Source organism: Capra hircus, chromosome 21 (assembly GCF_001704415.2).
Source record: "Capra hircus breed San Clemente chromosome 21, ASM170441v1, whole genome shotgun sequence".
NCBI classification, from domain to species: Eukaryota; Metazoa; Chordata; class Mammalia; order Artiodactyla; family Bovidae; genus Capra; species Capra hircus.
The window spans coordinates 24,438,408-24,450,935 of record NC_030828.1 but is presented as its reverse complement, the minus strand read 5'-3'; the positions used below and the strand labels follow the sequence as shown (position 1 = coordinate 24,450,935).

The 12,528-nt window shown below is 38.8% G+C and overlaps 1 protein-coding gene across 3 annotated transcripts in view; it reads right to left on the bottom strand.

Moving 5' to 3' along the window:
* BTBD1 (BTB domain containing 1) overlaps positions 1-12,528 on the bottom strand; it is a 47,326-nt gene that overhangs the window by 23,743 nt on the left and 11,055 nt on the right. For 2 of the 3 annotated variants that reach the window (XM_018066350.1, XM_018066351.1), the window contains exons 2-3: positions 12,056-12,212; positions 7,351-7,456 (exon numbers count right to left, since the gene is read on the bottom strand). In XM_018066350.1, coding sequence (XP_017921839.1) covers positions 7,351-7,456; positions 12,056-12,212 — 263 coding nt within the window. Of the gene's footprint in view, positions 1-7,350; positions 7,457-10,594; positions 10,640-12,055; positions 12,213-12,528 lie in introns of all 3 variants that reach the window. The other variant, XM_018066349.1, reaches the window with a different exon arrangement.

The following is a 12,528-nucleotide window of genomic DNA, read 5'->3' as shown; positions in this document are numbered from 1 at the left end:
TGACAAATACACTTATATTAAAATTTCAACTCTCAATAAAAAATAGGTTACTTAAAAGCTATAGATTCTATATTTAAAAATATTAAAGAATTAAAGTAACTGCAAAGAATTCTTTAAAAAATTACAATAAGGTTAATATTGAACTTATTGTCATATATGAAAGCCTACATACAGTATCTCCTTATATATTTCATGCCATTTATAAGCGAACTCAAATATCCAGGATAAGAATAATAAGTCAGAGAAAAAGGCTCCCAATCAGTAATGAACAAATTCATAGATTTGAATTCATAGTTGAACCAATGCAACTACAGATTACAGTTAATTAAATCATTCAGCAAATATTTCTGATTAATCACTCACAATGTGTCAGGTACTATTTTAGACACCAAGGATACATCATTAAACAAAAAGGTTTAAAAATTCTTTCCTTCATGGAGCTTACGTTCTAATGGGGGAAACATTAAATAAACATAAGTAACTTTTAATGTGTCACATAATAAATGCAGGAAAAAATAGCAGGGTAAGTGGAATAATCAGAAATGTAGCTTAAAACAGGATAGTTTGGATCGGCCTCATTTGAGCTAAGATCTGAAGGAGGCTTTGAGTCAGGGTTGGTAGGCCACATAGACATCTCGAGAGGAGCAGCACTCCAGGACCAGCCAGTGTGAAGGGTCTCTTAGGAGGGTGTGCCTGGCGTGTCTGAGGAAGAACCAGGAGGCCAGTGTGGTGGGAAGTGAGTGACTGAGCAAGAAGGGAAAGTAGGAGGTGAGGAAGCTGTAACACGGGGGAAGCACGATGCATTCATAAGGCATCCTGCAGATCATTTGGCTTTTGAATGAAAAAGGGAACCTCTGGAGGGTATTGGGCTGTGACATTTTATGCTCTACAAGGACCACCCTGGAAGCTGTGATAAGAAGAGATGGTAACAGAGGCAAGAGTGGAAACACTATCAGTAGGGAGGTTCTTGTGGGGTTCCAGGTGAGAGGTGATGGTAGCTTGGACCAGGCAGAAGTCGTGAAAAATGATAGGATTCAGGGTATATTCTGACAGGAGACAGGAGACATCCTAACAGATTGGATGAAGGGGTGACAGGAAGCCTAAGTCCAGGGTAACTCTCAGGTTAATGGTAAGCAATGGTGGGCTGACAGTGGCACCAACTGAGATGAGAGCAACTATGCAGAAGTGGGGTGGGGAGAGGAAGTGGTGAGGCTGAAGCTTAATTTTGGACTTCAGTTTGAAGCCCTATTTGACATCTGAGTATAAATGTCATGACCGTAACTCAGGCCCTCACTCAGAATCCTTTTCCTCTTATCATGGGCAAAATTAAAATACGCTGAGTTATTTTTAAGCTACAGTAGACCAGAAGCGGTAAGTTCAGAGAAAAGGGCTTTAGAGGTTAACTTATTAACATGAGATGACATGCTGCAATCTAACAGGGACAAGAAGAGAGGAAAACTCTGAAAAGTAGACAGAAGTACTTGAAAAGGACAGTGTGGAGTCTTTTACACAAAGAGAAAGAGATGTTAAAAAAACTTCAGAGACCTGGCGGTTTCAGTTTACAGTAACTGATACTGATCATAATGAGTACTAATAACCACAAGAATCCTAAATTATAGTCAATATGTATTGTTTAATAAGGACAAGCAAAATAAAACATTTTTTTAGGTATCTTTCTCAAATGGCCAAAATGAAAGTCTTGTTTCTTTAAAAAAAAAAATTGTTCAAGATGTACAGAAAAATTTCTTAGAGAACCTTATTTTCTAAAGACCCTCAATATAGTAGGCACTATTATAAAATATCTAACAATTGTATTTTAAGTTTAAATAAAAACAAGGATACTATATTGCAGAAATCAATGAAAACATTAAAATACAATTAAATTGCCCAGAAACACACACCTCAGAAAAATTTGTTAAAAACAAAATTTTATTCTGCAGTGGCCTACACATTCATACCAGAACCAAATATTGATTTAATAACAAACACAGGTATCATTCCAGCAAAGACGTCACAGTCCCTAGAACAGAGAAGGGGCTCAACAGTATGTTAAAAATGAAAAGGTTAAGCATAACCCTTTGATTTTTAAAAACTCAAGCGTTTTTCTTCTCTAACAGCTGAGCAGATGTGTATAAACTAAGGCCCCAGGAAAACCCAGAAAATGAATGTAAATCAATTAAATCAATATACCTCAATAGTTGTAGAATTAGGAAAACATCATTACCATAATATTTAATCATTCGATAGAAAAACAGACAACTTTCAGCATACATGTTTCTACCTTGTATGCTAGTAACTGCAGTAAAGATAAACACAGAAACTTAAAGACTTGGGGAAAAAAAGACACATTATACTGCCCCTGGCATAATGTAAACTGATTCTGTTCAACCAAAGGAGGTATTATCTTTTTCCTTTGACAGAATGCTGCGAGAGAAACAGTATCTCACTACTTGTAAAAAGGTAAGCATATCCCTCTAGGGCACATATTCAAATGCCAAAGGAGAAAAAGCACCCCCAGAATGTAAAACAGCTGTTGAAAAAAAGCTCCTGAAGCCAGGGCTTGCTTCCTCTCAGCTCCTAGACTGCTCTTTCATTCCCAAGTCTTAACAAGTACACTTGAGACAAACTAGACTATGAGGTGAGAACGCATAGGTTTTCTATTGACAGATGTGTTATAATAAGAAATGACAGCTGAGAGCCTAATAAAGATCATGAAAGCACATAAGATTATATTTATATACATAATACAATACTGGGTTTAATATAAACCACTGCAAGTCAAATTCAATCAACAAATATTTATGGGGTTTTCATCCTGTGCAAGGAGCCTACTTCAAGACTTCCAGGACCCAATGGCATGACTAATGTAGAAGCTATTTACAAAACAGCTTCTTGGAGTGAGTCACCCTGATGCTGGCAGCATCATTTCACGTGAGAGTGGACTGAAGTGGAGCACCTGACGCCCCTTCAAAGGAAAGAAACTGGGATTGAGTCATGCTTCCTTGCCAATGGGTGGAGTGCTCAGGGCTCTCAAACATCCAGTAACTCAACAAAAACTCAAGAGCACACAATGTGCAAGTGCTGGGGAGGAACCTAATGTAGTGCCTCCCCGTCAGGATAATGTAGAAGAGTATAAATCCCTCCCATGATAATATGCAAGAGACAGGGAAACCAAGACAGAGATGTTACTGTAAACAGGAATATATTAAATTTCATGGAAGGGGGAGGGTAGCAGCTTTTAAGAAAGGAGTCTCTGCAGAGTTATAATCTGAGCCAAGACATGAAGACTGAGTAAGAACCAGCCAAGATGGGAAGGAACGGCAACATTCTAGACGCAGCCAATCAGTCTAACAAATATTAACTGAACACATATTATGTTCTACTGCTTTCAGTGTTGGAGGTACAGTGGTAAACAAGACAAAGGAGTTTAGAGTTTAAGAAGTTTACAATCTAGAAGGGGAAGGTCGACAATCAACATATATATAAACAAAGCCCCAGACAAGATAGTCAGAGAGTGATACATATTAAGAGAAAAAGAAATCTGAGTAATGGAACAGGGACTGTTTAGGGGAATGTGGTATCTACTTTAAGTAGGTGTGAGATGGCACATCTCAGGTCTCCTTTAACCTAAGATCTGAATGATTAGAAAGAACGAGCCATATAAAGAAGCTCCAATACTCGGTCATCTGCTGTGAAGAGCCAACTCATTGGAAAAGACCCTAATGCTGGGAAAAATTGAGGGCATGAGGAGAAGGGGGCAACAGAGGATGAGATGGTTGGATGGCATCACTTACTGAATGGACAAGAGTCTGAACAAACTTTGGGAAATAGTGAAGGACAGGGAAGCCCGGCATGCTGCAGTCCATGGGGTTGCAGAGTAAGACACGACTGAGTGACTGAACAACAATAATACAAAGATTTAGCGTGGGGAAAAGGATTCCAATCAAAAGGAACAGCAAATACAAAGGCTCAAAAAATAAAAATAACTGGCCAGTGTATATGGAACACAGCGAATGAGGAACAGAATGGCAGGGGACAGGTGAGAGAGAGAGAGTTAAGTACTGACTGCCAGCTCTTCACAAAACTTCTGTTTTCTCTTCTTCCTGGGATGTGGATCATCTGCATCTCCTCGCTTCCCCGAAGTGAGGAGGGGTCTGGTGACTGAATTCTGTCCAGTGAAGTAAGAGCCAAAACAAGGGTGCCATTTCAAGGCCAAAGCTCATAAAACGTTGGTGTTTTCCCATCTGTCAGCAAGGTACAGATAATAACTCGGCCATAGGAAGTAGCAGAAAGCTAATCACCAGCCAGGGATACTGCCTCGGACTGCTGTCTGAGTGTGAAATCAATTTCTTTGTGTTGGAGTTTATCTGTGCAAATATGTTGAGCTTGCATTTTGGGGTATATGTGTTATCAACACCATGGCCAAGCGTAGCCTACCCTAATAAAAGGCCTAATCATGTAGGATCTTGTAAGCTTTGTAAGCGATTTGAATCTTACTCTAATTGCAATGGGAAGACACTGGAAGCCAAGGAGGTGATACAATTTGCTGCTATGCAGAGAATGGACAGGATGAAAGCAGGAGTGGAAAGATGAGAAGACAACCCTCAGGATGGGAGAAAATAACTGCAAATGAAGCAACAGACAGAGGATTAATCCCCAAAACTTAAGCAGCTCTTGCAGCTCATTATCAGAAACACAAACAACTCAATCAAAAAATGGGCAGAAGACCTCAACAGACATTTCCCCAAAGACATACAGATGGCCAACAAACACACAAAAAGATGCTCAAAATTGCTCATTATTAGACAAATGCAAATCAAAACCACAATGAGGTATCATCTCACACCAGTCAGAATGACCATCATCAAAAAATCTACAAACAATAAATGCTGGAGAGGGTGTGGAGAAAAGGGAACACTCTTGCCTCGTTGGTGGGAATGTAAATTGATACAGCCACTATGGAGAACAGTGTGGAGATTCCTTTAAAAACTAGGAATAAAACTACCCTATGACCCAGCTGGAGAAGGCTCTAAAAAGTTCCTTGACTAGCAAGGAGATCAAACCAGTCAATCCTAAAGAAAATCAACCCTGGAAGAACTGATGCTGAAGCTCCAATACTTTGGCCACTTGATGTGAAGAGCCAACTCACTGGAAAAGACCCTGATGCTGGGAGACACAGGGCAGGAGGAGAAGTGGGTGACAGAGGATGAGATGGTTGGATGGCATCACTGACTCAATGGACATGAGTTTGAGCAAACTCCAGGAGACAGTGAAGGACAGGAAGCCTAGTGTGCTGCAGTTCATGGGGTCACAGTTGGACACAACTGAGCAACTGAACAACATGACCCAGCAATCCCACTACTGGGCATATACCATAAGAAAACCATAATTCAGAAATACTCCTGTACCCCAATGTTCACTGCAGCACTATTTATAACAGCCAGGACACGGATGCAACCTAGATGTCCAGTGACAGATGAATGGATAAAGAAGTTGCAGTATACATATACAATGGAATACTGCTCAGCTATAAAAAGGAAGAAACTTGAGTCAGTTGATCTGAGGTTGATGAACCTAGAGCCTGTTATACAGAGTGAAATGTCAGAAAGAGAAAAATAAATATTCACACATTAATGTATATATATGGACTGTAGAGAAATGGTATTGATGAACCTATCTGCAGGGCGGGAATCAGACAGATGTAGAGACCGGAATTGTGGACACAATAGGGGAAGGAGAGGGTGGGATGGATTCAAAAAGTAGCATTGAAACATACACCTTATGATAAGCAAAACAGATAGCCAGTGGGAAGATGCTGTATCGCACAGGGAGCACAGCTAGGTGCTCTGTGATGACCTAAAGGGGTGGGATGGAGGAGTGGGGGGTGGGAGGGAGGCACAAGAGGGAGGACACACACACACACACACACACACACACACACACACACACACACACACACACACACACACACACTGATAGCTGATTCACAATGTCATATGGTAGAAACCAATACAACATTGTAAAGCAATCATACTCCAATAAAAAATAAAAATAAAGTTAAAAAAAAGAGTGAGTGGCAGCAGGGAGACAACAGGAGAGCACAGAGCTTATCCAGGTGAATGAGAACAGTGATTTAGACCAGATGGGAGCAACAGACAAAGTAAGACATGGTCAGAACTAGGGATACTATTTTTTAGGGGGGGTGGTGGGGTGTGAGCTGCACCATGCAGCTTGTCATATTTTAGTTCTCCGACCAGGGACCGAACATGGGCCCAGCAATGAAAACACCAACTCCTAGCCACTGGATCACCAGGAATTTCTCCAGCATACATTTTGACTGGAGAGCAGAGAACATATGCTGATAAACTGCATGTGGAGTATGAAAGGGAGTAGTTAAAAATAACTTCTAGGTTTTTAGTTATGCATGGTGGTGCCATTAAGGAAAAAAAAAAAAAAAAAACTGGAGAGGAACAGAAAAGATAATGGGGAGTATGGGACAACCAATGGCTTTCTTTCACCTATGCTACTGGAAATGCCTATAAAATCTCCAAATGAAGATGTCAAGTAAATAGTTGGCTACACAAAATTTGGAGCCCAGAATAAGATAAAAGATATTTTGGGCTTATTAGATGATGATGATATTTAGAGTTACAGGCTGGATCCGCTCTTTCTGCTACCCTACATGACAAAATTCAAACTCCTGAGCCTATGACTGCATGGCCCCCACACCTTGGATTTCACTTGCCCTGCACTGCCCATCCTCTACACATGCTTTCTTCATGTGGTTCTACCTGCCTCTAATGCCCTCCCCTCTTCATTACCCAAATACTATCCATTCCCTAAGGCCCATGTCAGAACTTCCTGTGCCAAGATTCTCCTAACATCCCATTATGAGGAGCTCTCTCCACATTTTGGATTTGTGTAGTAATTATTTTCTATGTATCTAGTTCCGAAAAGGCGAAAAGACATTTTGCCATATGTCATCTTTTCTATGTAATGTCTTAATATTAATTTTCACATATTTCTTCCCTGATTCTCCAAATAGATGACAGTTTCCTAAAGAAAAAAAGAATCAAATCTTACCCTTCTTTGTATTTCTTATAGGGCCCTGATATAATACTATGCATATGGTGAGCATTTGTTTGATCTGATCTCTTTTAAAAGGCAATGAGGTAGTTACGACTTTTAGGACTATTTCACCAAAATAAAGAAAGCAAAACTCTTAACGAGGCAAACTTAAAATCACTTGGAAAAACCACTGATTTAAAAACAGCTCCTCTGCCAACAAGGCTCACTAGTAACGTACTACCGTACTCAAAAGGTTAACATTTTAATTCACAGTGAACTTACCTATGTCAATATCAGTAAACCCTTCTGCACTTATTGCATCCATTGTGTTTTTGTCTATTGTGTCTAGACAAAGACTAGCAAGCTGAGGTTCATCAAATAAACGAGCCTGAACATATAAAAAGATAGTTATTTTCACAGTTATTCCAACTTCAGGCTGTCCATATTCAAAGGTAATACTGTAAACAGTTATAACTGACAATTATATAAAAACTCATACTTAAAATACAATTATAATATGCTTAACTTTTCAATCCACAATCAGAAATAAAAGAGAAAAGCACAAATGTCCAAAAGATAACAATTAATTCAATTACCATTAACAATCGTTATTTTTATATGCATATATATTACATATTTTGATCCTTAATGAAGCACTCCAGGGTAGATAAGGCAGACATCTTCCCATTATACAGATGAGAAAAGAGAGGCTCAGAGAGGTGCACTGACTCTAGCCAGGTATGTTCCAAAGTGAAAGTAAAAATCGCTCAGCTGTGCCTGACTCTTTGCAACCCCATGGACTATACAGTCCATGGAATTCTCCAGGCCAGAAAACTGGAGTGGGTAGCCTTCCCTTCTCCAGGGGATCTTCCCAACCCAGGGATCGAATCCAGGTCACCCGCACTGCAGGCGGATTCTTAACCAGGTGAGCCACAGGAGAAGCCAGCCCTTAAATCCAAGTCTTACGATCTTTTCACTAAATGATAACATCAATTGTCAAGCATACCAGTACAAACAGATTTTCCCCCCATTTCCTCTTTGACTGAGGGGAAGAAAATAAAGTACAAAAATTTTAGAGCATTAAAGTTCTGGGAACCTAAGCAAAAACCTAACAACAGAAAAGCAAATTAGTAAATCCACATGATAGAATATTATACAATGAGAACGAACAATCTACAACTACACACAGCAACAGGAATGAATCCCTAATGGTAAGCATAAGGAAGTACTGTATATGTTGAGCAAAAGAGTATACAGCTGACCCTTGAACAACTTGCAGGTTGGGGGCACTGACCTCTGTGCAGTTGAAATGCACACAGAACTTACAGTTGGACCTTTGCATCTGAGGTCCTTCCATATCCGCGGATTTAATCAACCACAAATCATCTACTATTTACTACTGAAAAAATTACATGTATAAGCGGACCCACTAAGTTCAAAGCCATGTTGGTTGAGAGTCAACTGCTATATGATTTCAGCAAAGCTGAGCTTTAAGAAGTCAGAAGTCAAACTTATAATATGCGTTTATCAGGCTGTACATTATAATTCAAAAAACAAGTTTAAAAGTAAGTAAAATTCTAATGTTAGCAGATATTCTAGCTGGCCAACTCAGTGTTTATAGTTGAGTTAGTATTTAAGCAGAAAAATGAATTTTTACTTTTAGGAAAAATAATTTTTGGTAAAAGTTATTTTATTCAGAGTAGGAATATTTTCAGTCATTCAATACGATATCATATTTGCCTAGGAATCTACCGCTGCTACTTAGGAGTAAAATTAATTTTCTCTAAATTTGAGTGCGGCACTATTTTTAATGACTGTATTGCCCCAGAGTGTTTTCCCTCTGTAATCCACGCTGGGACAGCACACTGGTTCTTTTAGAGGGATGCTGGCATAGGTCCTCTCAAGTAAATGAACATTCTCAGTTCAAATGATTCACTTGGCAGGAACAAGACATTCACATGACAATTCATGGGTTAATTCACATGACCCCACCAAAGAAAAATCTGGAGTAATGTTGAGTTCTAAGACCAACAAAGCACTGAAAAGTTCCTTTTTTCCTCAGTGACATATGATAAGCCTTGCTACTCAAAATGTGGTTTAGAAGCACCAGCATCATCTGAAAGTCTGTTAGAAATGCAGATTTTCAGGCCCATTTTGCTGTGTGTAGATCTAGAACAACAGGAATGAATCTCAGAAACTTAATGGTAAGCAGAAGAAAGTAAGATACATGTTGAGCAAAAGTATACAGCTGACTTTGGCTTACTGAACTAGAAAGTGGATTTTCATTGCCAACGTTTAATTTATTGGCTTCTAATTTTTCTTTTTTTGGCCACATCGTGTAGCACGTGGGATCCTAGTTTCCCAACCAGAGATCTATCTGACCCAAGCCCCCTGCAGTGGAAGCTCAGAGTCTTAACCACTGGAGAGCTAGGAAAGTCCTACTGGTTTCTAAATTTTATGACTGAATTTAAAAAAATAATGTAGTTAAGTGACCCTCTTCACACACAATAAAATTCTTCAGACAACAAAGAATCGTGAGTATCAACTTCTTTATTAGATTTTCACCACAAGTTCAGAAAAGGAAAAAAAAATGCAAGTGGTAAAGAATCCACCTGCCAATGCAGGAGATGCAGGTTTGATTCCCCGGTCAGGAAGATGCTCTGGAGAAGGAAATGGCAACCCACTCCAGTATTTTTGCCTGGGAAATCCCATGGACAGAGGAGCCTGGAGGGCTTCACTCCATGGGGTTGCAAAAGAGTTGGACATGACTTAGCAACTGAACAACAAATATCACTTGTTAGTTATATAATCTTTATTGAGTTATTTCACCTCTCTGTGCTTCTATATAAAAATTGGATAAGAAAATCTTCACTGAGGATAGCTACAACTCCTAAAGTTATTGTAAAGATTAAATGAATTAATGCATACAAAGTATTTAGAATGGGATCTGGCATATACTAAGTCACTCAATACATTTTGCAGTTATTATCAATATCACCATACTCTATTGGTTTGAGACCTTTTACCACTTGCTATCTTACATTACGTTAGATATTTACCTCTTTAAGCTTCCATTTCATCTTTGAAAGGGGGATGATAATAACAATAAATAACATCACAGCTTAAAGAAGGAGTAAATGTGATAATATATACAAATGGATTAGCCTGTGTCTGGTGTACAATACACACAGACATGGAGTTCTGCGATTACGTCCAAGAAGAGGTGACATCAGCATGTTCTTTCTTCTGTAACTATAAATACTCAATGACCAGGATTTACAAAAAGACATATCATCAATCATTTGTGATGTGACAGAACGCATGCACAATGGCAAACAAGTCTGACTCTACCCAGCCTGTTGTGAGACTTTGGGCAGGTAGTTAACTAGTCAGGTTTTGGTTTTTTCATCTGGAAAATGAGAGGGTTAAGCTAAGGAATATCCATGATTATTTCCACTACTAGTATTCAGCAGGATTACATATTATCAGCTTAGACATTTCCCCCCCTCTCATTTTACTCTCTCACCTTTGTAAAGACCCTATCTCCAAGTAAGGTCACATTTTGAGGGTCCTGGGGATTAAAATTTCAACACGTGAGAATTCACTCCCTGGCACTGAGTTACAGACTAGCTTAGGATTTTTTTAAACAATTCGTAAAAGGGTATCATTACATTGTCTAAGAAGAAAAAAATCGATTTACTTATATCTCAAGTATGAAGCTCAGATTATAGGCATTTAACAAGTGCTAAATAGTGTATGTTGAGGACTGGTTAATGGTTCCATAAATGTGTTCAGTATGTAAACATTCAGACTATACACATTACGACATGTGCACTTTTCTGTATTTATAGTATACACGTTGAAAACTTTCGTTAAGTATCAAAGAAAGAATATTCTTAAATTTTAACTCCTCCAAAATATCATATGACATCCCTTACATGCAGAATCAAAAAAGAAATGATACAAAAAAAAAGAAAGAAATGATACAAATGAACTTACTTTCAAAACAGAAAGAGACTCACAGAAAGATTTAGAAAATGAACTCATGGTTGCCTGGGGGAAGGTACAATTAAGGACTCTGGAAAAGTCATGTACACACTGCTATAAATGGATAACCAACAAAAACCTATTATATAGCACATGGAACTCTGCTTAATGTTATGTGCCAGTGTGGATGGGAGGGGAGTTTGAGGGAGGATGGATACATGTATATCTACAGCTGAGCCCCTTCACTGCTCACCTGAAAGTATCACAACACTGTTAACTGGCTATACCCCAATACAAAATGTTTTTGGTGTTCAAAATTAAAAATAAATTCTAAACCCTTCAGAAGTGGGTCACCAAGCTGACAGAATACAGTAAATCTTACAACTGCTCTGGACTTGAAATAATCAATGTTAATTTCAGACCCAACAAAAACAGAGCACTAAGGTCCAGAAAGCTTCATACTCTCAATCACAGCATAAACAATGCTGGACACTACTCTCAACTCCAATCCTAAACAGCTATATAACTTTACAGAGATGAAACACCTTATTTACATAAGGTTTGGCTCAGACGGTAAAGAACCTGCCTGTGATGCCTGCAATGCAGGAAACCTGGGTTTGATCCTTGGGGTCAGGAAGATCCCCTGCAGAAGGGAATGGCAACGCACTCCAGTATCCTTGCCTGGAGTCCTTGCCTGGAGAATTCCACGGACAGAGGAGCCCAATGGGCTACAGTCTGTGGGGTCTCAAAGAGTCGGACACAACTGAGTGACTAACACTTTCTTTAGTTTCTTCACCTACAAAGATACATTAACTCTAATTTGTTTTTCTATTCTAAAATCACATGAACCTGATATATTTCTCTCAAAGAAATCAGAAGATTTCATATGCTTTAAAAATAATGATCTTGGACTAATTCTCCAGGAAATATTAAATATTCATATACAGTTAAACCCAATTTTTAAAGTTAAAAGATACATACCTTAGCTACATCAACTTACCTGCGTAAGTAACATAAAGGCATTATCTGCCCTGAGATGTTTGGTGAGAAATTCCACACAATGCGCTTCCAAGGCTGGGACTGCGTACTTCTTAGCCGTATAAAGAGTTGTCATAACTGTTTCTGGGCCGATTTGAACTTCATCTGAATACAGAAATCTGGGAAGCAAGTGGAAATTGCAGAGACGGTCAGGAGGGTTTTAGACAAGCAATCCATTGGAATTAAGTCTCTGAGGAATATTTGAAAAGATAATTAGCAAAGTGAAAAATAACTTGAAAAGCACATCAGACTTTCCAGGATTATTTGCACATACATCACCTCATTTTATTCTGACTCAATCCTGAGAGGTAGGCAGTCTCCATTTATAGAGGAGACTAAAGTTAAGTCTTCAAGCCAAATTTTTAAAGGCCTTTTAGCACTCCTTAGCAGCTTTCTCTCTTCTTCATCAAAAAATTTTCACTTACGCAAACTTAC